Raw genomic sequence first — 26,885 nt, 5'->3', positions numbered from 1 at the left:
GAGGGAGTGTCCGTGGAAGGAGGCTATGTGAAGCATATGAGCTTGAGACAGGCTACAACATATAGCACTGTAGTCGTGATCGTATGGCATATGAGCAGGTCATTTCTTTGTTACAAGGTGAAAAAAAACTGCGCCGCAGGCTTGCAGTGACAGCGTTTAGAATTGATATTGGAGCGATCCTTCGGTAGGGGTGTTGCAGCTCTAGCGCTCGCGGCAGAAGCGGCCCTGCCGCGATTCGCTCGTGTAGTGACTTTCCCGAAGACACCCTTAACGGTGTCTGTTCCACGACGGCTTATTTGCCCACGATATGCACAGGTCTGGACTGAGCCTGTTCGATGTACCAGAAAACTCAGGAGGGCATAATGCACGAGTTACCTAGAGAGGCAATTATATCGCCGCTAACTAAGTTTAACCAGTCTTTGAACGTGTATTGGCTGTGTTTCCTGACCTCTATTGTGCTCTTCATCCTTTTTTTATATGTCGCTTTACGACTCAGTTGTGTGCCGTTGTTCATGGGAAGGATCATCGCACCTGCAATACGAAAAGTTTTTAGCGCGTCGGTAGAGGTAAGGGTCTACTTATCCTCATCACCGACCCTCCAGTGAACACCGCAGTTCCGGAGTTTGTCACTTGTTAGGTACTCGCTCCCGTATCAGGTCATATCATTATCACTTCGAATTCCCGCATCTTTTGCAGATCGGCTGCATGTCCGTATTACCGGTCGACAGCTCCTCCAGGCTCCCGGAAACATGGTCTAGAACTAGGCTCCTCCCTGCTCGTTGGCGGAAGAAACCTGTTGGTATGCTTCGCCACCAGCGTGCTTGTCGCATATAACTGCTTAGGATGTGGCACAGTTCCAGAGATCAGGAACAACCCAGAGAAAATGTGGAAACCCTTTGATAGAACCATAGGATAAGGGATGACGAAGGGCCATGCAGCGTCTGATCATAACATAACATGGTGGCAATAATTCTCCCACTGCCACCTTGCTACTTGATCCTCCCGTTCCAAACCTCTTCTTTCCAGCATGTCATCCGGTAGGCCTTCCGATGGGCTCACAGAATACATCCTCAGAGGCACTGCTATTAGCCATATGGTCGTGACGACAACTTTTGTGTGCGCACGGTTTCTGCTGCGTAGTGACAAGAAGAAGCGAGTCCAATGGGACGAGCTATGGCTACTTGTGGGATATGTGCTCTTCATGGCCGTGACTGGTGTCTACCTCAGTAAGATGAGTCTATTATTCCGGCTCTTAGCTGTTCAGGAAGGTCGCCTTGAGCCATACCCAGGTGTTGCAGAAGATGCATTTGATGCACAGGAGACTTTCTTCTTCACAAGCCCTGGTCTTTGGCTTACCCTCTGGTCTATCAAGTTCTCGCTGTTATCCTTCTACAAGAGGATCATGGTTGGAATAAGGCTATATCTTGTTCTCTGGTGGATAGTTCTTAGCTATTGCGTAGCAGTAAGTACTCAAAACTTATGCAAAGCCCGTCCAAATTCAATGTACTGAGATATCATAATAGGCACTCCTTCTCTCCATCTTACTACACGTTACTGCTTGTGGCCCAACACCAGCATCTTGGTTCATAGCTGGTGGTTGCGGTTCTGATAATGTTCGCAAAAGTTTGATTAGCTTCTGGGAAGGTTTTGCAGCCGACTTGACAACAGATCTTATGAGTAAGCTCTCTCCGTTGCAGATCGTCCAGTGGGACGTGCTAATCGTAAACCGTTAGTCATAATGCTCCCCATCGGTCTCGTACGAAACCTGCAGGTTCAATTAAAGCGAAAGATTCAGATCGTCGGACTTTTCGCACTGGGAACTTTTGTTATAGTTGCCAGTATCACTCGGGTGATACAGGTAGGCGCAACTACCGGCACACACAACACGACACCCTCATTGACATGGCTTGCTTTGTGGAGCATCATTGAGTCTTCGGTTGCTATTATAGTTGGCTGTGGTCCTGGATTATATCGGAAAGCGAAGGCTGTGTACAGTACTAATACTGAACCTACATACGATAGCCGCGGATATATCAAGACGCCAGAGAGAAGATAGAAAGGCACCGAAGAGAACGCGGATGGCGGATATGGGCTACCAATGAAGACAATGAGAACAAAAATTGCTGCTGATACCAGTAGAAGGAACAGTGAAGAGGGATTGGTGGGTTGTGATTCAAATGGCAGAATATGGGTGACCAGATCAGTAGTAGTCAGTGACAGATAGCATCAGGGTTCAACCATAGTACTTGTAGCAAAATCACCACTTTGCGAAAGTGTTGAATTTGAGTCTTCAAACTGATGGTTGCAGTGAATTGAAACATGTAGTCCTAGAACTACTGCGCGTAAGGAGAAGTACCGAAAGGAATTCGTAAACCGTATACGTCGATTTCTGTACCCTCATCGTTCGTCAGTCATGTTACTACTACCGTCATGATCATCATCATAATCCCACTGGTAACCCCTAACCTCATTGTACACCTCAACCGGCACGCCATCCGACCACCAAATATCCAAAGTGCCATACCGCTCAAAGCAGTCATCGCTATACATCTGCATCACCCACTGGTCCTCTGAACGCATCCGACTCCAAGACCTTCTCCAACCCTTGCCATCAAGCTGACCTAGATTCCTCGTCACTTTTAGAGAGCCGTCGACGCGATTAACGAACTTTTCAATGAGTTGGCGGTGCAGGCACGCGAGTTCCACACTTGGACTATTCCAGCCGCTATCCAAGTTGGTTTCGCCGTAGCTTGTGCGGTCGCGGTGTTTGAACAGTTCCTCCTTGGTCATGAATGGGATCATGGCAGGTTCAAGATTGCTACAGGGGGGAAGGCCAAACACGGAGGTTATTTCTGACTGGTCATCCTTGAGTATGGCCTGTGCTTTCATTTTTTGCTCCAGAGGTGAGCGTCTGAGGTATTCCGCTAGTTTTTTTCTGTAGTACTCATCCTCGAGTGAGTGATACTCCTGCAACTGGATGGAGATGGGCTCTTGGGTGTTTACTGCGAGTATGAGAGTGAAGAACGGGCTCTTCACACCTAATCCCCCGAATGCCTGAGGCAAATGGATGATGGGCTCGATATCGTGTCTGTATTTGGCCAGCTCTGTATGAGGTTTCAACAAGTTGGCTACGTGAGTTGTCAGATCACCATCGTCTAAGATGGTCGAGTAGATGAAGTTGTATGCCGCCATGACAGCGTCGTGGTGCTTCTCGCCAAAAGTGTCTGTGGGAGAGCCGAAGAGGTGCGCTGCATAATTACCGACTGTATCGTTCCATTTACGAACCCATTCGAGTACAGATGAGCAGTTACCCAATCTCTTCTTGACTTGGTTTGCATAGTCAGCGACCTTGACCTGATCGATCTCGAACGCTGTTGTTGGTTTTGGGCATGTAGATGGCTGCAGGTTGAAGTTCAAAAAGCCGATGGACGGATTGCCAGTATCACAAGTGTCGGAAGATTTGAGACCCATGATATCGCAGAAGCGAGCGAGTGCCTTTTCAGCCTTCTTGGTTATCTCTGGCGTGTCGATAAAGTAACAGCGGTCGTACAGGCGATAGAAATACGTTCCTGTCTCTTTACGAACAGCAAGTTCGAGAAAGAAAAGTACAGCCTCGCTGAAGAACAATTCCAAACTATGTCCAAAAGACACTCCGAATGAGCGCTCGAGTGGCTTTTTGTCTCGGGACGAGGGATTTATTCTCAACTTCACTTTGAGAAAGCGCTCGAAGAAGTTCAAGAATACCTCAGGAACTCCGAGGTACTTCAGGACAGTGAGGATGGTGTCATGTGGAATCGTAGAGGCGAGGGACACGAACTTGGTGGCAGAAACACGAAAGCTTTGACCTAGAGCCTCCTGTATCCTACACTCAGTAGCCAATGTTTGTAGAAGTTTCGCTTGAACCTCTTGAGCAATAATTTCTTCGGAGGTACCAGGTAGATCCGTAGGCAGACGCGACATGAAGAAATGTTGTTTGTAGTTATTGTATCTCTCGTTCGCCAAAGTCTGTGGTTCGAACAGATGTCTGTATGCTTCTCGACCCGTATACATCCTGCGGCGGTTCGGTTTTCCTCCCTTCCTAACGCTCAGCTGAGGGTTTCCAAGTTTGCGCGGTGGATATGAACGTCGAATGTAGTTCATAGGCCCTGGTGGTGGAGGCGGTGGCGGCGGTAGTGGCGGTGGCGGCGGTGGTGGTACAAATCCATCGTATGACATTGGAATGAAGTTGACAAAGAATTCGTGCGTTTTCGACTCAGATTCCGTCATCGGTGGGGGACAGAAGCTTGTCGAGCTGTCCATGAATAACCGCAGACCTTGTCTCATTCTTGAGCCCCAATTTTGAGCACAATGATGAAGAAATATCATGTCGATAATGTCTTCTTCGACAACAAAGTGGCTTTGGCCATCGGCGCTGCGATAGGTCTTGACCGACAACCCTGACTCGGCATGTTTGTATTCCCAATCATTGAAACTCTTCATTTTCATAGTGGCAACTAACTCACGCATCGCAACTGGCGACTGGGAGTAGTGGCTAAGGATCTCCTTGGTTGAAATGTCGATAAATTCCTTCCCCATCAAATCCGTGATTGCGCACTTCAAATCACCCTCGCTTATCCACATGCCGCTATCGAGAAGTTCGGCACCATGTACTTGCATTATGTCACGGACATCCTGGAAATCAACGTGCTCGTTGCCCTCAAATAGGCTCCTGAGATAATTGGTAATGGCTTCGGGATTGACATCTGTTGGTCTGGCGATGTTGCTCGCGATGTTTTCGTGGACTTCTGTGACAGTGTCCCCAATCAATTCAAAGTCATCATCCAGGGCCAATTTCTCAAGCTCGACATTGGCTGCTGAATTGATTGGATTGTTCGTTGTGAGGGCCTCTTTCAGAAGGCGTGTGTGCAAACGCGACACTTCCAGGCGATTGGAATGCTTCTCGATCTGTTTTCGCATATTTTGCTCAAACTTCAGGAGTTTCTTCATGGACACAAAGTTCGATAAGGTCTTGTCGTCCGGCGCCTGTTCGGTGCACCGGTTGATAGTATCCACCATCCACTCATCGTCTTCGGTAAGCTGCAGCTCCAGGTTCTGTACATCTTTCAAAAGGCTCGAGATCCTCTTTACAATACTGGGCTCCTGGGTTCGATCGACGGGAGAGAGATACCGGCGCTCGAAATTCTCTTTAGCGCACTCCAACTCTTCGATGCGGCGTTCAACCACTTGTCTGAGCACCGGAGTGACAGTGAATGGTGACATGGGATCCATAACGGGTGAAAATTATGGAATATGGACTGAATTTGACGTGATAGAAGGAAACATCTTATCTATCGTAGATTTCCCCGCTTTGTGTAACCCTTCAGACAACAGCCTGGGGCTGAAGTGGCAAACTTGTTTTTGCGCAGGCTACTGCATGATAAAGCAGCCACGTAGACCCCAACATATTAACTGACGAACGGAACGAGTATCTCGTGACGGTTGAGATTGCTCTGCATGAAATTGTAAGCTGATGCATGGAAGGCTGCGAAGTTCGACCATTCATGGTAAAGGAGGCGTCCAATGAGGCTAGCTTTCCCCGCAGCTTCCACCGGTTCTCATGGCGTAGCACTGAACCCACTATTGTAATCTTACAGCCTTGTAAGATATGGCTCTGACGATAATTGTATGCATTAGATAGATATCTTGCAATATATTGTGCGTGAATTATCGAGTGCATTGGATGTTACTGAGTGACATATATGTACATCTAGCCTACCTGTTTCGATCCTCATATACAGTGAACACAAATTTCGAATGATGTATGACTAATCGCGATGTCTGGGACGTGGATAGAAGTCCTCATGACAATCTTCTCCATCTACTGCATGTCCCCATTGATTAAGGACGTGCTCATATTCGAGTATTCAGTCCTGTTTCCAAGTGAGTCAGGTCTGAAAATCCTTCTCTTCTTATTTGTACGTGGATGTTGATAAAATCACTCCAATACACGCTGTGTTATCAGTGTAGAAAGGTGTTCAGGACCATATGGACTTATCGTGAGGGTGAAATCGTGCCGTATCATATGCATTGTTATGGCCTGGTATGGGCAGCGATGAAGGGATGTCACAATTGCAGAGAACTGGTTGCTTTCCTGGATGAACAAACGATGAAGATGGTAGAGAGGACCGAATATGCATTTGCCCCTACGTTTACCCAGTGCCATTGGATGAGGGAAGAGGCTCACGACCAGTGCGGAGCTTTCGGTATCGTCTTCACATTCTACAGCACTCTGAGATCCTCCGATTCGATGGCTGTGAAATACATCACATGCCCCCTCAAAGCGCTCCGTATACCATACGATCCATTACCAGATGCGATTACATACGACGCTGGATTCATACAGTCCCTGTTAGTTGTTAAGAGCTGGCTTGAGCAATGTATCCAATCGCACGGTGCTTGCTGCTCCCTTGATGACAGTCATTGGATTCCGACCTGTTTGCTCGAGATTTATGAATCCAGTAACGAAACGAAAGTCCGAATTCGAGAGAATCTACCAAAACCTTTCCTTTCCCTCGCTACATGACTTGAGTTATTGTTGAGGATCACCAAATGGTAAACGTTTACTACTGAATGCGGAAACGAAGGATGTGCTCTATGTAGGCATTGGACTTGAACAGTTACCGGATAACTTCAGAGACGCTATAGAAGTAACCAAGAAAGTTGGTGTACGCCATATCTAGATTGACAGCCTGTGTATCATACAGGGTGATGCGCTTGACTCGATGCAGAAAGGCGCAACCATGGCGGAAGTATAAAAAAACAGTCTTCTCAATATATTAGCAAGCATAACAGCCGTCGGAGAGAGCAGTGGCTTTTTTGTGAAGCGGAATCCCGCACAGATCCATCTATATCAGCCCCGCTCTCAACCTCCTATGAAGATACCGCCTCCTGTCACATACCCGATGGTCCCCGCAGATCTTTGGAAACAGAGCGTTGATGGTGCTACGATAAATACGCGTGGTTGGGTGCTACAGGAGCGAATACTCTCCCCTAGAGTCGTTCACTTCTGCAAAGATCAGATATTTTGGGATTGCCGACAACTTCGTGCCTGTGAGAGCTTGCCTGGCGGCATACCTACGGCAATAGAAATCAGCTGCCTTAACCCCATACGATCCGTGGTGAGGAGATGTCTCGCGACTGTGGAACAGAAAGTAAATCCACGGCCCGACGATGAACCAATACAAATCGACCACAGATTCTGGCAGCTTCTTGTACATATCTACTCCACTTACCACCTCATGTACAAAACAGCCAAACTTATGGCCATGTCTAGAATTGCTCGCGACCTTGCCCCAGCACTAGGTCTAAGATATGCTGCTGGTCATTGGCTCAAGCATATGCCCTGGTCACTGCTTTGGCAAACAAAGCCACATTCTGGGGTGAATAGAATAGGAGATTATGTTGCACCATCATGGAGCTGGACTTCTATCGATGGCGAAATCTTTTACGAAGAGCAAAAAGGTATTGATAAAACCGCAGGTCTGGCAGTCGAGATCAACGAACCAATTATCATTGAGCAGATGACATACATGTACGAAACACCGTTCTCGGATAAGTTGGAGAGTTTGGGCCCGTTTCCTAAGCCGGTTCCAGATCCTGCGTGTGTTGTCGTCCTTGGTGTGGACGTTAACCTCGTCAACAAAACCGATCCTTTCGGCCAGATTACCAGCGGCGTACTCCATCTTTCTGGGAAATTGGTTACTCTCCACGTAGAACTTGATGGATCAAAAGAGAAGATATTACACGTCACTATCAACGACAGCCTTGATCTGTTTCCCGATCCGGAATCCCGATCTCCAGAAATCAGCTTGATCTCATTTGAGCCGGCCGATATGTCGCACCTTGATGAGGATCATCCATATGAAGCCAAGGAGAAGAAGGAGATTCGAAAGATGGTGCAGGACTCGAAAGCGACCTTCTTTTTACGTACAAAACAAGCAGATTTGCTTCTTGACGAAGAGAATGCACTGACGCAAGGAGCGAGATCGGCATGCGATACCCAGGTCGGAGTCATCAGTGTAAGCAAGAATCTGTTCTTTCTACCAGTCACTCAAAAGACACCCGACGACCCAATGATTGGTTTGCTTCTGATGCCCAAATCATCCGGAAGTTTTGTACGCCTCGGAATCATGAAAGTAGAAAAGAAGATCGCCGAGATGTTTTCGAGCGTTTCGAATCGTGAGACTCACATCGTGTAGGAGAGATTAAGGGTCTGGCAGCGAATATGGGACATCGGTGGTAACAGTGATAAATTCTTAGAAGCTAGCGCAGATTGTCAGAGCTATACAATAACGCAATTCGGGCCTTGACGAATGTAGTCTTCTTATTTGGATTTTTGGTCCCATGTCTAGCAGAAGTGGATTAGTGTGCGAGGTCACTTTGCTTCCACATCTTCAGCGATCAGCGCCTCGACATCGCGCTCCATGAGCCAGCTGCGAACGCTTTCCATGACCTTTTCCAGTGTCTGACCACCCCCCATTACATCGTCCAAATCATGTACAGTCGTGCCGCTCCGGTGGTCGGTCACGCGTTGCTGGCCCCAATTATAAGTCCGCACCTTGTCACCGCGACCCATCCTGGCCACGCCAATCACGCTTCGTCGCATGTTGGCCATCTCTTCTTCGCGCTTCTCTCGCCGTGTCTGAGCAATGCGCGCGCGCAATAATGCCCATGCCTTCTCCTTGTTCTTATGTTGTGATCTCGAATCTTGCATCGCAACTACCGTATTGGTGGGCATATGTGTTAGACGAACGGCAGACTCGGTCTTGTTGACGTGTTGGCCACCAGCACCACTTGCGCGCATGACTTCCAGCTTGACCTCTTTCGGGTCGATGTAGTAATCGCTCTCCGGGTTATCGAAATCCTGCTCCTCTGCGGAGTTCTCCTGTAGACTGGGCAGTACGTGAACCGATGCGGCGCTTGTGTGCGTGCGACCTTTTGTCTCAGTAGCGGGTACTCGCTGAACCCGGTGTACACCTGCTTCGCATCTAAACACGCCGTATGCATTTTCGTTCTCCACCTCCATGATTGCTTCCGATAATGGTACCCCCGCTTCCGTTGTGCCGTTGATGTTTTCGTATTTGAGTAGGTTGGTGCGGAAGCCATTGCGATTGCAAAAGGCCATATACATGCGAAAGAGATCACCAGCGAAGATAGCAGCTTCCGAACCGCCGGCGCCTGGTCTTATTTCCAGCAAACATGGCAAGTGTGCGAATGGATGTACAGGGACGAGGGACGTGATTAGACTTTGCGACGCATGGACAAGTTGGGTGCGTATCTCTTCAAGATCGTCTGAGGCAAGAGATCGTAGTTCGGGATCAGTAGTAGAGTCGTGTATCATCGATGTGAGTTCTGTCACAGACTTAGTCCATATCAGCTACCGATTCGCTCCTGCCTGCCCTGCCCCTAGTCATGCTCACCTCATTGGCCTTATCCCACTCCCCTAATGCGTTCACGATAGGGCTGTATTCACCCAACTTCTTTGCTGCACGCGTATCGAAGCCATTAGCGAGCTTCTCAGTGAGCTCCTTGTGTTCAGTGGTAATTGCACGTGCCCTGGCGAGGAGGGCTGGAGGTATCGATTCGGGTGACGCAGCTTTTGTCGAATTAGAGATTTTTCAAACTCCACATATAGGCATACTTACCAGTACTTTGTAGACGTATGCTGCGCCTTAAAAACGGCCTACCGACACGCGAAAGGCAGTTGCGACATATCCAGGGCGTTGCTAGCATAGTCGTGGGATGGAGTGAAGTTTGTTGGAAATTCAGAGTCCCGCGTTGATTCCGATCGGCTCGGAACGTGTGCACGTGACTCTTGATCCCTTTCGGTGCGAGCTACACCGCCTAGCCACCTTCCTATTCCAGGCCGCGTATATCACTAGATCGTCATGGTCATGATTGGGGTCGTTACGATATGATCCGAGGTAATGATCGAGCGAAGTCGGCAACCCGATATCTCCGGGGATAACCGTCAGTCACTACTTATGTAGTGGACATAGAGCTGGTGAGCTTCTACATGCCTCACTGAGCTTTTGAAGCTTAAGTACTCAACCATAATGCCTACTCCACGCCGAAGCAAGAGGACCAAGATTCACCATGAGACCGAGAAGCAGCCGGTGGAAGCTACTTTTGCCAACTCCAACGTCTATCCTCATCCTGACCCGCAGTTTGTCCACTTCTCCAGTCGGCGTTCAGTAGTGCATAGTACCAAGGGCATCGTGTCGTCTACGCAGCCTCTCGCATCTGCTGCTGGGATTGAAATCCTCAGGAAAGGTGGAAATGCCGCTGTATGACGTAATGCACCACCACTTTTGTTCTTGACTGACAGTAGACAGGATGCTGCCGTAGCCGCAGCAGCAGCAATCAATGTCACAGAACCGGGTTCTACCGGCATCGGTGGTGATATGTTCTGCCTATTCTATGATGCCAAGACCAAAAAGGTATCCGCCATGAATGGCTCCGGCCGATCTGGCGCGAACGTTACGCTTGAAAAGATCAGAAAAGACCTCAAGCTCGCAGATGGGGAGAGCGGCCATATACCCATGGACCACGTCCATGCGGCGACTGTCCCTGGCGCTGCGGCTGGTTGGGTTGATTGTGTTGAGCGGTTCGGAAGCGGAAAGGTCACCTTGGAAGACGTGCTTGCACCCGCAATTGAGCTCGCGGAGAAGGGCTTTCCGGTTTCTGAGCTCTCGGCGACATTTGTAAGTCCGATCTTGACCAACTGAAGTTACGATTACTAACGTGCAAAAAGTGGGCGAACAGCGAGGCTGACATCCGCCGTGCCTCTCCCAACGGTCATGAGATACTCAAAAAAGACCCGTCGGCCCAGGATGGCTGCAGAGCGCCAAAGGCTGGCGAAATTATGAAGAACCCAACCATAGGTAACACCTTCAGACTACTTGCCAAGCACGGAAAGAAGGGCTTCTACGAGGGAGAAGTAGCCGAGCACCTTGTCAAGGTGGTCCAGGATCTTGGTGGCTACCTGACGCTCGACGATCTCAAGCATCACGCAGAAACCGGCTCAGAAGCTGTGGACCCCATTTCGCTAAAGTACACCGGCCAGAGTGTTGGCGAGAATACTCATGGTGGTATCGAGCTCTGGGAGCACCCACCCAATGGTCAAGGTATCGTGGCTCTTATGGCGCTCGGTATAATCCAAGAGCTTGAGAAGCAGGGGAAGATTTCAAAATGGAGCATCAAGGATCACAACAGAGCTGAACACCTCCACGCTCTTATCGAAGCCCTGCGTATCGCTTTCTGCGACGCGCATTGGTTTGTCACCGATCCTACGGTCGTCAAGGTACCATCTGCCGAGCTCATCTCGGAGAAGTATCTCGCAGAGCGCGCCAAGCTCTTCAACCCAAAGAAGGCCATTTCCGCGCCTGTACATGGCTCGCCGGCGCATTTACAAAGTGACACCGTCTATTTCTGCTGCTCAGATCCAGAGGGCAACGCTATCTCCTTCATCAACAGCAACTATGGCGGGTTTGGCACGGGTATTGTTCCCAAAGGCTGCGGATTTACGCTACAGAACCGCGGCGCGAACTTCAGCCTTGACAAAGACCACCCCAATGTGCTAGCGCCCAGGAAGCGACCCTACCACACCATCATCCCCGGTCTAACAACCAACCTCAACGACGGGAGTCTACACTCCGTATACGGCGTGATGGGCGGTTTTATGCAGCCTCAAGGACACGTACAAGTTCTTCTCAACCAGGAGGTCTTCAAGCTCAACCCGCAGGCTGCGTTGGACTCTCCACGCTTCTGTATTGGGGCTGGTATGCCCAGCGCTGATGGAACAATGACGGATGCGACGATTTACCTAGAAGAAGGCATCGATCCGAAGGTTGTGAAGCAGCTACAAGCGCTCGGCCACAATGTGGAACAGCTAAGTGGCTACAAACGCGGCATGTTCGGTCGAGGCCAGATTATCAGACATCACGTGGATGACGGTGTGCAAGTGTGGAGTGGTGGCAGTGATCAGCGAGGTGATGGGGCGGCGGTGCCGTTGTAAATAGCTGCCAAGAGGGGAAAATGTTAGGAACGATTTATGAAGTTTATGAAGGTTAGCGACTACCATAATACGTTGGTTTCTGCAAAACGCGATATTGTAACGAATCTACGACTGAAGACTCGCACACGTCACGTGCACATTCGCCCGTCATCTCAAGTCCGTGCCATATAAGATCATCTTTCTCACCCTCTCTATCTCCCTCTTTCATCAACTCATTATCTCCTTCTGTTTATCTAAAATCACAAGTGCCAGTACCATGTCCGAAGCAGGTTACAAGATACACAGCAGCAGCGCATGTCCTGGGCCGTGTTCCTAGCATCTAAAAGTCGCGACAAGCAAGTCTGATAGGAAGCACTACCAAAACATCGATCTCATGTTGCAATGTTCTGGCACCTCTCTTCTTTCTTTCTCCTAAAATCTGCCGTATACGAGAAAACAACTCACTTCTTGAAAATTTCACTAGTACATACATATGTTCAGCTTCCCCAAAATATCGGGGTAAAGATCTTATGGCCGCTCTGTCTTCTCTTGGCAGAACTTCTACATAAATAATTCCGAGTTCTACCAAGTTCTCCATTCTCTACTTCATAATCTTTCATACTTCTAAAACTTGCCCGCGCTAGCCATGCTTTCTTGCACCTTCAAACTCTGACAATGCGTTCTATGAAGATTCCTGCTTTGCCTTTTCTCTGAGGCATTTATATACACCACTCTCCTTGTACCCTCATCTTCTTTCTCTTCTTTCTCAAAAGTAGCCGATGAACTTCAATGGCTGGTTTTATGGAAAATAAAATGAATACTATGTTTTCTTCCAGATCTTTTCTCAAATACTCAAGTATACCTTCTGTCCACATTTTCAGCTAAAAACAAGAGTTCATGGACACATGTGCCCCTTTGTTTTCTGAAAACTATCAGGGTCTCGAGATATGCTGGTTCCAGCTCTTCCTTTCCGCCTTTGCCTCAAAACTACTACCCATCTACTTTATAAGATTGTCTACCAAAATCTGCTTTGCAGACTGGGTATGACTTCCCTGTGCTTCAAAACCACAAAAACAGGTATGGATGCGGTGTTTTCTTCCCCGGGTCTTCTCCTTCACCAGAAAGCAAGGAATTTGTCCCGGATGCCTCGTTCTCACAGATGTCAATGAGCAAGCTGAGCGAGCTCAGCCAATTGGCTTGCTCAGCCAATTGAGCGGAGGCCAGCAGCTCGCTCGGCTCGCTCGGATTGGCTGAAACAGGGCTGTCAGCTCGCTCGGCTTGATGGGCTCAGTCCCGATTAGGAAAGTTATATAGAAACCTTGGTGTTGAGTTTCTCAGCTAATATCCCACTTATGTACACCGTATTTCGCGTCCATCTCCTCATCGCTGATAGCCTCCTTTACAGGCACCTCACCACTGCCAAATCCAGCTCTTATCCATCGTCGATCGCACTGTATTGCTGCTAGAAGTTGCGGAGAAATGCTGCGCCGACGGGGCTCGAGGAGGTCACCCAGCTCGCTGAATAAGCGCTCACACTCACAGCTTGAGCCTGGGATTGATAGCATGTCGATAGCAAATTTGCTAAGGCTGGGGTAGCGATCGCGGAGTCCTACCCAGTATTTTATAGGGTCGACGCCCTCGCTAGCGATCGGTTCGCTGCGTTTCCAAGCCTCATATTCATCCTCCTCGTTCTCCGTAAGCCCTGCAGGCTCAATAAAGCTGTTGATAGCGTCGTCTATATCATTGTGCCTGACTTTGGGGCGTAAGCGCGGCTTCGGTAAGCTTTTGTACTCCGCCCACAAATGTTGAAACTTGCGGTTGCTGCTCTCTAGCCAATCAGGCTTATCCGCCCACGCTGCGTCAAGGTAGCTTTTGTAGCGAGGATGAAGGATTGTAGCAGCATAGTAAGCTGGCGAGAGGTCGAGCTTGTTGTAGTACTCGCGGGCTTTAACTAGGGCAGCGCGGAGGTTGATAGCAAGGTGGTCTTCGGGTGACTCTGTATGCTCATCGTGAATGACGTCTTCATAGCTTTGCAAGCGGTCCTCATAGACTCCAAGTAAGTATTCAAATACTGGAATAACCTCAGCGATTGCTCCAAAAGCACCGCTTTTGCCGCGGCCTTCAAGCCGTTTTGTAGCTTGTTTCAGTGGCCTGAGCACATCAATATACTCAGCAATCACCTGCCAGTCATGGGCATTGATCCCATCAGACCTCATCCAATCCGGCGCTGCAGGCAGCTTGTTGTTACGACTTCGGGCGTACGCGTCTTCAGTTTCAATCTTCTGAATATGGTAGTTGGCGTACCCATTAACCGCTAATTGCAACTCAACAGCGCGCTCAAAACACGAAACGTAAGAGTTCCAGCGAGTAACAACTGGCTTGACGGGCTCCTTGATTTTGTGCTGTTCTGTTGGCGCGTTGACAGGCTGGTCCCTAATAGCGAGCTTCTGATACTTCTCAAAAAGAGCGTACTGTTGTGGTGTTTTGATGTAGTTGATAACCGCGAGAAGCACTCCTAATGGTCCATCGCCTCGCCAAGTAGCCATGTTCTCAGCTTCGTTCACGCGCTCAGTCTCCTCGTTGTCGTAGGACTCTTTCTCCTCACCCCAGAGTAGCATCTGGCCAATGAGATTAAGCGTATGAGGACCGCAGCGAAGGCGACGCTCGGTAGCGCTGAAGCCCATCTGCAAGGCGAGAGTGTTGATCGTGGTGTTGTTGTTATGTGCGTTGTCGAGGACGAAGTAACCGAGCTTGCCCACAGTGATTTCGAACTGCTTGAATATTGCCATCACGACCTCAGCCATGGCCTCGCCGGTGTGGGCACCTGTCAGTTGTGGGAGCGCAATAGGCAAGTCCCTGAGCTCGCCAGAGCTATCAACGTAGTGGGCGACGATACCTAAGTAACCGCGCTTGCCACCTTTTGTCGTCCATCCGTCAAAGCTTATATGGACTTTGCTCATTGATTCTGAAAGGCTTGCGACAACCTTTGGTAACAGGTAGTTGTACAGGCGTATAACGTATCGTGAGACGCTGTTATGAGATGCCCACAGGGCTCGTTCTGCCTCTACGCTAGCTAATTGTATCATATTGCGAAAAGACGATGATTCGAATTGTGAGAGTGGGAGGTTGTTTTCGACGAGCCAGGTGACGGCCGCAAGCCTAAACTCTTGTATATTGAAGTTGGTAAGCTCGTTGGCAACAGCCTGAGAGCAGCCCTTCTGAAGGGCGCGTTCGAGGAGAGTTTCTTTCCGAGGAGCGACGGTAGTGCGCTTACTTGGAGGCTTCAAGCCATGACCTTTCTTGTCTTCTCCGAGATGACGTGCTGGCGCTGATGGAGACTGCGAGACGTCATGTATGCCACGGCCAACAGTAGTGAACTTGTGCTTATAGCAATAGTGGCAGATCCACGTGACTTTTGCGACGTTGCTGCGCAAGGCGATGCGATAGCCATGGCTGTATACCCAGCTTGCTCGGTTCGAAAGTGATGTGGGCGGCTTGCAGTGCTTTGGGTAGCGACTCCAATTAAAGCCGTCGTATTTGTCCTCTACCCATACGAAACCCTCGTCGACAGCCTCGCTAGCTGCTCCTGAAGCTGCAACAGTGGCATGCTCGCTGCCCTCAGGTGGTGGGATGATTGTCTCTTCGGCGCGCGACTCTCGGAGGGTCGCTTCAAAATTTGGTGCTTGTGGCGCGGCGACGAGAGCTTGACGCGGCGACAGCGGTGGAGGAGGTGGAGATGGTGAGAATGGCCGAGTATCGACTAGCACAGGTTGGCTGGCAGTCCCGCGATGACGCGCTGCGACTCTAGGGCGCTTCGAAGTTGTCGCGATTTCTAGAGCATTAACGCGTGTTCTTTTTGCTGGCATTATAGCAACGGCGAGGTAGATAATAGCTGCAAATAGAGACGCGTTGATGGAGTATAGGTGAGTGTGGTGGGTGATAAGTAGTAAGTGAAGTGTCGCAGAAGGAGAATATTGTTGCCAGGCCGTTAGCCGGAAATTTAGTAGCTTATTTGCTAGAAATATAGCAAAAAAGAGTGTATTTTAGGTTATAACTAGGTTTCGAACTTACGCACTACACCTAAAAATCATCGTGAGATTGCCCCTCCACCAAGTCCTTCAGCCCCAAGTTTCCAACCGCCCCATCCAACCAAGCTAAGCAAGCTGACTGAGCGAGCGCCTATCCCTAAGCTCGCTCGGCTTGCAAGCGCGCACTGCGCGCTCAGCTCATTCGGCTTGGTCAAAACGTCCAAGCCGAGCGAGCTGAGCGAGCCGGCTCGCTCGTTGACAAGTATGCTCGTTCTTCCCTCTGATTTCTCTTCTTTACTAGAATAAATCTGGGCGAAGGTTGATATGTACTAAAACCTATACGTCTCCTCTCCATAACTGCTGCGCTGTGTGTGAGAAGTTTCAAAAATAGAAAACAAATGGAACATGTTTGTGCGAATCGTGTGAGCAGCTTTGTAATACTTAAAACGAGAGATCGCTCTTAGAAGCTTTCTAGAAAAAAAACAGCGATGTCGTCGGACCATTTGGAGGTTCATTCAAAATACACAAGGAGTCAGATTTCGGCACATCAGCCCTTTGAGCGCAGACGCATCTTTTCCGCGCTACCAGCGGGTGGCTATATAAACTTCTCACCTTACCCAACTTCTTTCCTAAACAGTCCCCTTCTACATTCTTTCTGTCAAAAACATAAAACGGTCACGTCAATTTTTTATGCTTTTCCGAAACAAAACAGGCTCTAAGCTCCAAATGAAGTGAGAGAATGACTTCCTAAAAATCTAGTATGTATCTATGGGTTTTCCACTTACCTTTCTAAAACTACTTCCTTAACACACTAAGGAACGACTAGGTCTCTTCTTTCTTTAAAAAAAACTACCAAGACGCCCATACGATCTAAAAAAGCATACTGTGGTGTAGTAGCTTGTCACGTGTTCGGCGTTAGGTAATCGGCGCTAGGGTTGAGTATTTTAGGACGACTCCGCGTAGAGGAGCTCGACATCATCGGATCATTTTATCATCATTTTTTTGGAGACCATTCTTAATACTACCGATTGTTACTCGGATACCTTCTTGTTCTCTACTCTCTACCGATTGCGGGTCGGCAGCCTCTCTTCTGACTATTGAGACTATCCCTCTGCCACAATACATACACGTGTATGTCTTTCTCTGAAGTGGCGAAACCTACTCTACCGATTTCCAAAACTTTTCTGTGTGTAAAAATGTCATAACTAACCTTTATGCATGTGGTTTCCCTCTGAACTTTCCACACATATATCTACATGTCTTTCTTAAAAACACTAGGAGGACATCGATGAGCTCTGGGAGCTTTCTGCCTTTTTACTTGTCACTTTTCTTTCCTGTTTTGTTCAAAACAAATGAAGAAAAGAAAAACGCGATGGTGCGGGGCGTGCTGTCGCCGCTGTACAAAATCTCTCTCTCTCTCTCTCTCTCTCCTTTCTTCTTTCCTCTATTTGAAAAATCCCCTGTGTTTGGTATCTCAAAAGCGAGATGGACTACTGCATGTTTGTTGCTATCCTCTTCTATTTTTTAAACTCCAAAAAAAAAACGACAAGCATGTATCTTATGTTCTGGGAGTCTCCCGCGTTTCTATAAACATACTCTCTATTTATTATTACTAAAAATTGTTAGCTTAACGAAATCATGAAGGACGACGCGTTGGCACTGTCACATTGTTGATACGGCAAAGGTGAGGTTGAATCAAGTAACGGTCGTTGCAACGAGTTGAAGTAGATGGTTATGATTGATTAGAGGAGGTGGGCTGCAGCTCGCGTACGAACTGAATCCCACCCCACGGCACGGGCCACGCACGTAGTCACGTGCTCGCCACGTACGTACGGTTGCTCGAAACTAAGAGCAACCAACACACATAAATACCCTCCTTCCTTCCGCTCCTCTTCCTTACCTCTTTCCACCACGTTTTCCAGAATTCCCAAACAAAACCTCAAAATCAAGCATGTAATATCGGCGGTCTTCCCTTGCTCTTTCTTAAAATAAGACACCATGTTCCCAATGTCCTCGGAAACTCCACACTCTCCCTAGAAAGCCTCCTGAGTATTTCTCTTTTCTCAAATCGTTTGGCTGGTGGTACATGGAGCACTGTACTGTCTGAAATGCATATAAATACCTGTCACTGTCTTCCTCTCTTCCTCCTTTCTTCCACAAAATTATCCACCAGATATCTGTATTAAAAAAGTACCGGAGGCAACAAATGACTGGAGTTCTCTTTTCTTCAAAACGTCCACAATTTGGAACGATGGCTTCTGGTTATTTCCTATTCTTTCTGAAAACTTATCAGGTTTATTTCTCTCCTTGTTGGAAGGTCTATAGCACTAGTGCTGAAAGGAAATAACGATAACTAGGAATGCATTCTGTTCGGTGATGGTTATTGATTTATTACGAACACAGCTGCTACGAAGGTATACCTAAGCTCTGCGCAAGGTGGGCCGAAGTCGGGCCGAAGTGTCCAGCAGCCGACGTCTCTACCGATACTCACGATCCGACACTGGAAGTCTTTTCTTTCTGGGTAGCTAGTAACTCTGCTTGTATCGGTAGTGACAGTATGTGTTGATGGTAACTGTGTGTAGCATCAACCATCAAAGCTTGTCGGCCTCTGCACCCATCCCTCTACTCGGACTGTCAGCTTATTGCCGTCAATAAAGCGTTCAAGAGCGCGGTTTGGCGATGCCTTGGTGAAGGCGTCTGCAGGATTGTCTTCACCATTGATCCAGCGGATCTCCGTGATCTCGCGACGCTCATATGATTGGCGCAGCGCCATGATGTCGATCATGAGACGCTTTTCCTTCGTCGTCCCAAGCTTTACTAGGCACTCGTACAAGGAGTACGAGTCTGTACAGATAACCAAGGGAATTGCAGGTAGTCTAAGTCGTTCTGTAACTATCCTCAGCGTGGTTGCAACTGCAATGCCTATGTCAAAGCCGTTGACCATGCCGTAGATCTCTGAGGCCAGTACGCTCCGTGTGATGCGCTTGCATTTTGTAGAGCTGTAGTGGATCACGTTGCCCTGTATTGTGAAGGTGTTGACGTCAATAGACTCGTTGACGAGCATAAGGACAAAGCCTAGCTGTGAGCTGAGGTCCTTGTTGTTGGCAAAGGAGCCATCCACAAAGACCATCAACTTGGCCTCCATAAGATTGACAGTGACGTAGCGCAGGCCACGATCGAGATTCTCCATCTGCCATTTCAGGCGTTTGTTGAGTGCCTTGATGTCCTCGTCTGATGGTTGCTGAGCTTGAGCAGCGACGGACAGGTCAAATGACGCCTCTGGTTGGCATGTTGATGCGATGTACGCTCCGCGGGCGCGCTGCTCGGTGTACTGTTGCGCGCGGTCGGGTGCCCTGATATCCACAAGCCTGATCCTTCCTCCTTGTCCTTTCTGCCTAAGGGTCAAGACTCTGCTGGCGTCCATCGTGAGTGTACATCCATTGAAGTCTAACTGCACTTCTGGTGTCAGCCTTGCTTTTGGCTTTGACCTGAACTCTGCCTTCTGGATCTTCTTCTCTTCACGTGACGAGAACGCTGGTGTCCCGAGCATGAGAGTGTCGTCTGTCTGCATGCCAACGATGCCGAAGATGCCTGCGTCGTCGCTGTTCGTGATCAATAGGCATGGGTCGTACGTCGATGTTGCCATGTCCAGTTCCTTGCAATGGTGTCCGTGATACGTTGTCCACCAGTGGACTCCTGCCTCAGCGATTCCATACAGCGGCTTGATCACATGGAGTAGCGTGCCTTCTGGATATCGATGGACTAGCTCAGTAGGAAGATGTGCGAGTATCGTCCTCTTCAGGGTTGTCTGCGCCTGGGGATACGCCTGCGTAATGTCACGGAGCTCGATGTTCATTCCGCGTTGTACCATCTCGGGCGCCAGCGACATAATCAGGCGCTGGCTACATCGCTGTATGGTTGGAGATTGCGTCAGAATAGTCTCCTTGCCGTGGTCCTGGTAGCCTTGGATAACTAGGCGGGATTTCTCATAGGGCTTGGTTGTCTTTCCCTTGACCTCACGTACTAGGCGTGACTTGAAGATCCGGATCTTGCTGTGTAGCCTCTCGTCGTATTGCTCAAATTTAAAGACTCCACGACCTACGAGGTCGCTGATCTCTTGGTCATCAGACGCTTCAAAGGGGGCGCCTGAGGTTGTGATCACTCCATCGTTACGTAGCTTGATAGCTAGCTCAAGATCGTCCTGCTCCTTCTTGGTGATGTACGCGTGCGCCTTCCGCTTGTTCTTTGACCCTGGAGGGCGGCCTCTCCTGCGTGGTTGCACTGCCGGTGGTACTGCTACCGGCTCATGCGGCTCATTCGGCGCGTGTGGCGCATCGGGGTCGCTCCAAAGGTGGTCCGGTCTGTAGTATGGCTTGACGACAGTGGATCTGAATGTCGTTGGACCATTGACCATGTCAACAGTGACGTTGTGGCCATCTGTACTGGCGATCTTGTACGGGCCATTCCAGCCATCACTCTCTCTCCATACTAAGACTTCGCTCTGGAGTGGGAGCGCGAGCATGTCTGCAGTGGCTGGTCCATTGCGGGTGTTCAAGGCGTCTGCAACTTGGTGCTCTGCCGTGATCTTGCGTAGGGCTTTCGTCGCCTTTTGAATAGCCTCGCTGCGCTTGACCATTGACGGGGATGGCGGTGACTCTGCAGTCATTCGTGGGTACGCTCCAAAGACCAGTAGCGTCGGGACTAGTCCATCGGGGCCAGCAGTATCGTTGACAGCCTTCACAGCCATCTGGAGAATCGCGTCGTCGGACATAGTGTCAGTGAGTTCTGCATAGAGTATGTCCCATGCGCGGCGTAGAGGTGCATGGTACCTCTCAGTTTTGCCGATAGACCAGTGCGCCTCCGTAGGTACTTGCTTGCATGTGACTCCCATGATCTTTGCTTCTGCGCGGAACTCTGTGCTTGCAAAGTTAGTGCCTGCGTCATGCGTGATAATGTCTGGTGGTCCTTGATACGTGTCGATCCATAGTATCCGCAGTGCTTGCCATGTTTCTTTAGCTGAGATAGCGCTAAGGAACCTCGCGCCTTGAAACGCTGTTGAGGAATCGACCACATGCAGTACAGGTTTGTTGCTCAGGTACATCACATCCACCAGGATCTCATAGTTGAAGTGGTGATCATCCTTGAGAGTGAATTTGAATCGGCGCGGTGCGGAGCTGTGGAGCTGGCAGTGGTGGCAGAACTTAGTGACTTCTTCTAGGGTTCTTTCTTCGAAGTCGTTATGGCCAGCATCCTTTAAGAGCTTAACAAGTCGCGTGACAGCTGGGTGTCCAAATCGTCGATGGAGCCGTCGCAACTGTCTCTGTCAAGAACACAGTTGCTCTCTCTCTTTTGTTCAGATGGAACCAAGGATGTCCCCATTTGCGAATTACAGGGATGTGTACGTCACCCTGGACTAGCTCATCTGTGGTGTTGTTAAAGTAGACCTTTAACCTGTCCATGTCTGCAAGGCACAATAAGAATGGTGTAGGTGCGTCAAGCACCTCAAAGTTGATCGTCCCAATGTCTGTAGAGACCTGTGCAGTGCCAATAGATGATGTAGCCTCGCCCTTGCCGAATTTGATAGATGCCTTTCCTGCTGTAGACGTATCCATCCTAACTGTAGGATCTTCCCTTGTGAGTGCAAGGTACTGCTCCTTGCCAACTGTGGATACGTTGGCAGCGCCTGTATCCGGTAGGATCCCTTGGTACACAGATCTTGTGTAGCGGTCTTCAAGCAGGAACTGTGACGCTGGCGCTGATGGCGCGTCTTGGCGGTATACGTCGTCGCCAGAGATGTGGTGCAAGAACGCCTGATCTGCAAGGCATTGCTCCGTGAAAAACTGCTGTTCAAGGTATGCTTCCGCGACGTCGTCATCGTCGTCATCCTCGCAGTCTTCCTCCTCTCTCCAGCCTCTCTGATTGTACTGGCTAGTGTGCTCGATCCCTTCGTATTCTGCAAGATGTACGGAGAAGTCCTTGGGGGGCTGTGTACCTGTAAAGTATAGCGTAGAGAAGAACTGTGTACGGGCAGCCTTGCGCTCTTCGTCTGTGTGGTTGGTAGACCAGCATCCTTCCTTCTGGCAAACAAAGCATTTCTTCCTCCAGCGTGGCTTGAATCCTCGTCCGTTGTCGTCGCGCTGCTCGCCTCCTCGATATGCTCCTCTGGATCCGCCTCTGAATCCTCCTCCACCTCGAGATCCACCTCGGATTCTTCTATTGCCGTTGTATCGGCGATCTAAGTAATATTGGTCCTCTGTGACCATCTGGGCAGTGTGTTGCCGTGCAAGGTGTGTCTCAACTGCAGAACGTAGGTCTGAGAAGAGTCCTTCACAGATTGTGGCTGGTTTGAACAGTGCCATCTCAAGCTCTGGTACTCCTCGGCAGGCATTGATGACAGTGGTACGTAGGGCATCCTCGCCCTCAAAGTTCTTGCCAAGGGCACGCTGGCATAGCTGCAGCTTGTCAAGCAGGATCTGCAGAACCTCGTGTAGTCCCTTGTCGGGGTTCTCTGTGCGGGTGCGAGCGAAGGTTGTAGTCGTCCAGTCTGTGTAGTAGTGCTGGTGATGGACGTCATGGTCGAAGTGGTTTTTGATTGCCATGTACGCATCAGCAAAGCTGTCATCTCTCTCTACAACCTGTATGTAGAATGTCTCTGCACGCCCGGTAAGGATACGGGGAAACACTGCGTGAAACTGCTCTTCTTGGATATCTACCTGCCAGCAGATGCTGAAGAAGATCTTGATCTTATCGTCTAGGAGATCGTACGCATTCCCTGTATACTTGTTGCTATTGTCCCATAGCTTAGAGAACTGCGTGATCGTATTAGCGTCGAGTCGATCGTTGCGGGACCATCGCGGCGGTAGCGTCTTGTACGGGTCGTATGGTAGTTCGGGTGGTCTGTTAGGGACGCGGTTCGTTGGCTGTTGCGGAAATGGCGTGACTTCGCGATATGCAGTCGCTGGCGGCCGTGTCTGTAGTTGCGCACGCCCTTGTTGCGGCTGCGCGGCCTGCTCCCACAGTTGTCGATGCTGAGGCCCTTCCAGCGTACCGCTCATGTGTAGCGGCTGTTGTGGCTCTATTGTTTGGGAACGGCTCTGGACGCCTTGTCTCACTCTATACTGCTCTTGTTGCTCGCCCTGCGACGGTCGTTGTAATTGCGACGGCTGTGGTACTTGCGGTGGCTGTTGTAATTGCGGCGGTTGTTGTAATTGCGGCGGTTGTTGTACTTGCGGTGGTTGTTGTACAGCTGGATAGACTGTGTGCTGAGTGTCCTGTTGGCGTTTATTGCTCTGCTGGCGCTGGTACGCTTCGGACTGTTGGTCGAATTTCATGGCTCGAAACTCTGCTGGTTCCCATTCAAGAGTATTCTCTATACCTAGAATGTTGTAGAGAGAGTCCGCCACCCTGGCGTGATTGTTGCCAGTGTATACTCCCCGGTGTCGTAGCACACTCTTAAGAGACCTTAGTGTACCACGCTCAACCTTGCTAAATAGCTCCTTCGTCCATCCTTCAAAGTCCCATTTGTAGTCAATGAAGAGGTCATCGTCCCAGGCCATTGACACATTGTAGTCGTGGATAGCTTTAGCGACCCACGTTGTTGCGTGTGTCTCATTTGCGTCCGCCGGTGCGGGTACACCCCAGAGAGCTGTATTGATGACCTTGAGTGCAACTGTGTATGGACAGTTTTCCATAAGTTGTTCCGCGGTAAATTTGGCCCATGGTGAGTCTGAGAGGTGTTCTGATTGCTCATTCTGTAGTTGATTCTGAGCTTCAGCAGAGTCTGCAGAGCTTATTTCGCTTTGGTTATCCGCCATCTTGCTAGCGGGTGTTGACGCGTTGTCGGTGTTGTTGTCTCGCTGGTTGGTCGTGCCAGCGCTTGTTGTTGTACGTGATCGGATCGTCCGGAGACGCTCGTACGGTTGAGTTGTATTGCGTTGCTGACGCGCTCTGTGTTCGCGGATTAAGCTAAACCAGCAGCTGTAGAGGGAGGTTAAGAGTGCTTTGTGTTATCTCTGCCTCGCTCTGTTCTTAGCACAGAATCTTCTCCCGGGAGTATAACGTCGTGCGTCAGGGAGTTCGTCGAAGATGCGGTCTGTCTCTTCTACCTTGCTGTCTGTGATCGCCTTAAGCAATCACTGATCAGTGTTGGAAGGTCTATAGCACTAGTGCTGAAAGGAAATAACGATAACTAGGAATGCATTCTGTTCGGTGATGGTTATTGATTTATTACGAACACAGCTGCTACGAAGGTATACCTAAGCTCTGCGCAAGGTGGGCCGAAGTCGGGCCGAAGTGTCCAGCAGCCGACGTCTCTACCGATACTCACGATCCGACACTCCTTCTATTTTACCGAAAAACAACAAAATCACGTCTTATGTTTGGTGTGAGGCACTGGAACTTCATTCTATGTTCCATCCACTTTATCAAAATACGCGACTTTCATCACTATATTTCTAAAATTGGATATCACCACGTCGATGAAAGAGAGCCGTCGCCTCCACTATGACATGAAAATTCTACATCTTACTCACGATGATTGATTGGAAAATGTGAAGAAGAACAATTCATGGCCTTTTTCTTGGGAAACATGCCATATACATAAATATCATAGCCGCAACCTCCATATGTGAATTCTACCAGCGAGTTCACAAAAAGTCATAGTAGCTTCAGTGGTGTCTTTTGAAAAACCATCGACATAGATTCTTCGGGTTTTGAAACGGGTAGAATTGTACAAGAGAAGGCTCCAAAATTTATTTAAACATTCCTAAGATGTGGGGACACTCATGGAGATCGATCCTGTCCATTTTGAAGGAGAACATTAACCATAATCCGTGAACTTTTGGCGTCTATATTGCAGGAAGTGGAAGCAGAGGAGAAAAGAGCATGGCTCTGCTGAAAACCGTTTTTGATTAAAAGTTTGAACAAGATACAGGATGCAGGAGTCCATACAGCTTGCTGCTGTGCCATTTTATCTCGCCATAGTCGCAGGTCCTGTGGTTTTGGAAAGGTCCAATAAGGACAGAAAGGTCACAACCCAGCACAGCCATAAAAGCGAATTGGTCTATTTTTGAAAAAGCCAGTAAACATGCATGTAGTATTTTTGGAGAAGAGGGGATAGAAGATAACATGAATAGGAGGTTAGAAGCAGGAGGAGCTTATATATGCGCTAGGGCGGTGAGAAGCTTGGCGCCAAAGCATATCCAGGTTTTCGAAGACATGAGCCTTGCACATCAAAGTCCAGACACATGGGTTTTTGGTACCACGAATTTAGATGCATGTCTGACTTTGGGATGCAGCAGCGGACCCGTGGAAGTGAGGGAGCGCATGATGCAGCCAAAAATACCTGCTTACCTCACCCATGACCACGAATCCCTTGCATGCCCCACCCAATCAAGCCGCAGATATGATTACTTGGACACGTCGATAAACCGGGTCGATAGAGAGGAGGGAAAAGCAGGTTACGCAAAGCGTGCTCGGTATCAGGTGTGCCTGCTTTAGTGGGTCGCAAGGGGGGCTACCAAGGAAACACGGTCAAGGACACGGAATCGGGGCTCGATCGAGTCATGATTGGGTATCTTATTTGGTTCGTTATTTGCTGATAGGCGGTACTGCCAAAAGTCAGCCCAGCACATGCAATGCTGTGTGTACGTAAGGACGTGTCCTCCTCAACTGTCCGTAGCCTTTGTCTTTCCATGTCTCTTTCTCCAGGCCTGCACGCCCCTATCGATTTCATCCCTAGTAACGCCGTCTTTTATGAGCTGCATTGTCACGCCTAGCACCTCTACGTTCTTGTTCCTACTCTCGTCGTCGAAGAAGAGCATGTCCTCGTATTCGATCCCGCTGTCCCTGTGTATTCGCTGAAAATGCGTCGTCTTGCTACCGGGGTATATCTGAAGATGATCAAAGTATTCGATGGCTGAGCGCGACGACCCTGATGTACGAGGGATTCTGAGAAGCTTGAGCATTTCACGACCGAGATCGGGGGCGGACGTGCGGGAGGCGGCGGCGATGAGGATGTTTTTCTGTTTGAGCTGACCCGATGTTAGTCGCTACATCGCATGGAGATGATCCTAGGCTTTCATGCCGCTTCCAGCACGCCCTCCACATCATTGTAGAAGCCAAAGCCCTCGTTATACCGGTCCTTCACCTTCAAACCGCCCTCCACCGCCTTGAGCGGGCCTGCTACGTGCGTGTCCACCCAGAAGGGCCATAGCGTGTAGTCGAGATCGAAGACGAATATCTTAGGAAGCGGCTGACCGTCTGTAAAGGTCGATGGCCATGAGACCTTCTCGGCGTTTGCGGTTGTTGTACCCGTCGACGGGGTGTCGGTCGATAGCGATGCGTGATGCCGGCGAGGCATGACGAAACTTGGTACGCGTAATATGGACGATCTTAGGAAAATTGCGAATGCGAGGGCGATCAGTTTCAACGTCAGAGAGCGATGGGGCGCCACGATGGTTGGTTGCTGGCTGTGTCGGTGAAGCAATTGCCCCCCCCCCCCCCGGCAGGCGCACGTGATGAGAAAAAAAAAGCGATGACGTCGACGCGTCAGTCGTCACTGATTGCTTTATCGGGCATCCTGGGAGTGTTGCCACATATTTCGCCAATCATACCTCGGTCCGATCGACCCCATAACGGCGTGACGGTTAGAAGACGATTACATGTGGAGTCGTTACGCGGGTTTCTCCATCTCATCTCTTGACAAGCCGGTACATGCCGCCCGGATTGAGAAACGGCAACTCATCACCCTTTCACCACATTGCAATGCAACGAAATGGTTTATGGCTGGAACTGGGCGTGTAGGATACAAAAGAAATCATTAG

At 49.4% G+C, this 26,885-nt stretch overlaps 11 protein-coding genes across 11 annotated transcripts; 3 read left to right on the top strand and 8 right to left on the bottom strand.

The window, feature by feature from the left end:
* Positions 1-1,027: 1,027 nt before the first annotated feature.
* On the top strand, positions 1,028-1,739 carry PtrM4_020560 (uncharacterized protein; the record flags this gene model as incomplete). Its single annotated transcript, XM_066103405.1, has 2 exons — positions 1,028-1,462; positions 1,734-1,739. The coding sequence occupies 2 exons, from the start codon at positions 1,028-1,030 to the stop codon at positions 1,737-1,739; spliced, it is 441 nt and encodes a 146-aa protein (XP_065965607.1).
* A 658-nt stretch (positions 1,740-2,397) lies between these two features.
* Positions 2,398-3,960, bottom strand: PtrM4_020550 (uncharacterized protein; the record flags this gene model as incomplete). The annotated part of the gene is made up of 1 exon (XM_001931904.2): positions 2,398-3,960. The coding sequence occupies one exon, from the start codon at positions 3,958-3,960 to the stop codon at positions 2,398-2,400; it is 1,563 nt and encodes a 520-aa protein (XP_001931939.2).
* Positions 3,961-7,277: 3,317 nt separating this feature from the next.
* PtrM4_020540 (uncharacterized protein) lies at positions 7,278-8,237 on the top strand (the record flags this gene model as incomplete). Its single annotated transcript, XM_001931902.2, has 1 exon — positions 7,278-8,237. The coding sequence occupies one exon, from the start codon at positions 7,278-7,280 to the stop codon at positions 8,235-8,237; it is 960 nt and encodes a 319-aa protein (XP_001931937.2).
* A 176-nt stretch (positions 8,238-8,413) lies between these two features.
* Positions 8,414-9,379, bottom strand: PtrM4_020530 (PrfA, Protein chain release factor A; the record flags this gene model as incomplete). The annotated part of the gene is made up of 1 exon (XM_001931901.1): positions 8,414-9,379. The coding sequence occupies one exon, from the start codon at positions 9,377-9,379 to the stop codon at positions 8,414-8,416; it is 966 nt and encodes a 321-aa protein (XP_001931936.1).
* Positions 9,380-9,401: 22 nt separating this feature from the next.
* On the bottom strand, positions 9,402-9,771 carry PtrM4_020520 (uncharacterized protein; the record flags this gene model as incomplete). The annotated part of the gene is made up of 2 exons (XM_066103404.1): positions 9,402-9,634; positions 9,684-9,771. The coding sequence occupies 2 exons, from the start codon at positions 9,769-9,771 to the stop codon at positions 9,402-9,404; spliced, it is 321 nt and encodes a 106-aa protein (XP_065965606.1).
* Positions 9,772-10,094: 323 nt separating this feature from the next.
* Positions 10,095-12,055, top strand: PtrM4_020510 (Ggt, Gamma-glutamyltransferase; the record flags this gene model as incomplete). Its single annotated transcript, XM_001931900.2, has 3 exons — positions 10,095-10,325; positions 10,374-10,742; positions 10,793-12,055. 3 exons carry the CDS (start codon positions 10,095-10,097, stop codon positions 12,053-12,055), a joined length of 1,863 nt encoding a protein of 620 aa, XP_001931935.2.
* Positions 12,056-13,368: 1,313 nt separating this feature from the next.
* On the bottom strand, positions 13,369-15,900 carry PtrM4_020500 (Dimer-Tnp-hAT domain containing protein; the record flags this gene model as incomplete). Its single annotated transcript, XM_066103403.1, has 1 exon — positions 13,369-15,900. The coding sequence occupies one exon, from the start codon at positions 15,898-15,900 to the stop codon at positions 13,369-13,371; it is 2,532 nt and encodes an 843-aa protein (XP_065965605.1).
* A 2,746-nt stretch (positions 15,901-18,646) lies between these two features.
* Positions 18,647-21,674, bottom strand: PtrM4_020490 (uncharacterized protein; the record flags this gene model as incomplete). The annotated part of the gene is made up of 2 exons (XM_066103402.1): positions 18,647-21,376; positions 21,453-21,674. The coding sequence occupies 2 exons, from the start codon at positions 21,672-21,674 to the stop codon at positions 18,647-18,649; spliced, it is 2,952 nt and encodes a 983-aa protein (XP_065965604.1).
* A 316-nt stretch (positions 21,675-21,990) lies between these two features.
* Positions 21,991-23,876, bottom strand: PtrM4_020480 (Med15 multi-domain protein; the record flags this gene model as incomplete). The annotated part of the gene is made up of 2 exons (XM_066103401.1): positions 21,991-22,046; positions 22,088-23,876. The coding sequence occupies 2 exons, from the start codon at positions 23,874-23,876 to the stop codon at positions 21,991-21,993; spliced, it is 1,845 nt and encodes a 614-aa protein (XP_065965603.1).
* Positions 23,877-25,727: 1,851 nt separating this feature from the next.
* PtrM4_020470 (uncharacterized protein) lies at positions 25,728-26,027 on the bottom strand (the record flags this gene model as incomplete). The annotated part of the gene is made up of 1 exon (XM_001931899.2): positions 25,728-26,027. One exon carries the CDS (start codon positions 26,025-26,027, stop codon positions 25,728-25,730), a length of 300 nt encoding a protein of 99 aa, XP_001931934.2.
* Positions 26,028-26,140: 113 nt separating this feature from the next.
* On the bottom strand, positions 26,141-26,422 carry PtrM4_020460 (uncharacterized protein; the record flags this gene model as incomplete). Its single annotated transcript, XM_066103400.1, has 1 exon — positions 26,141-26,422. One exon carries the CDS (start codon positions 26,420-26,422, stop codon positions 26,141-26,143), a length of 282 nt encoding a protein of 93 aa, XP_065965602.1.
* Between the last annotated feature and the right edge of the window lie 463 nt (positions 26,423-26,885).

This window comes from Pyrenophora tritici-repentis, chromosome 1 (genome assembly GCF_003171515.1).
Source record: "Pyrenophora tritici-repentis strain M4 chromosome 1, whole genome shotgun sequence".
Classification (NCBI taxonomy): Eukaryota; Fungi; Ascomycota; class Dothideomycetes; order Pleosporales; family Pleosporaceae; genus Pyrenophora; species Pyrenophora tritici-repentis.
The sequence above is the reverse complement of the archived record's forward strand: the minus strand, read 5'-3'. Positions and strand labels throughout refer to the sequence as shown.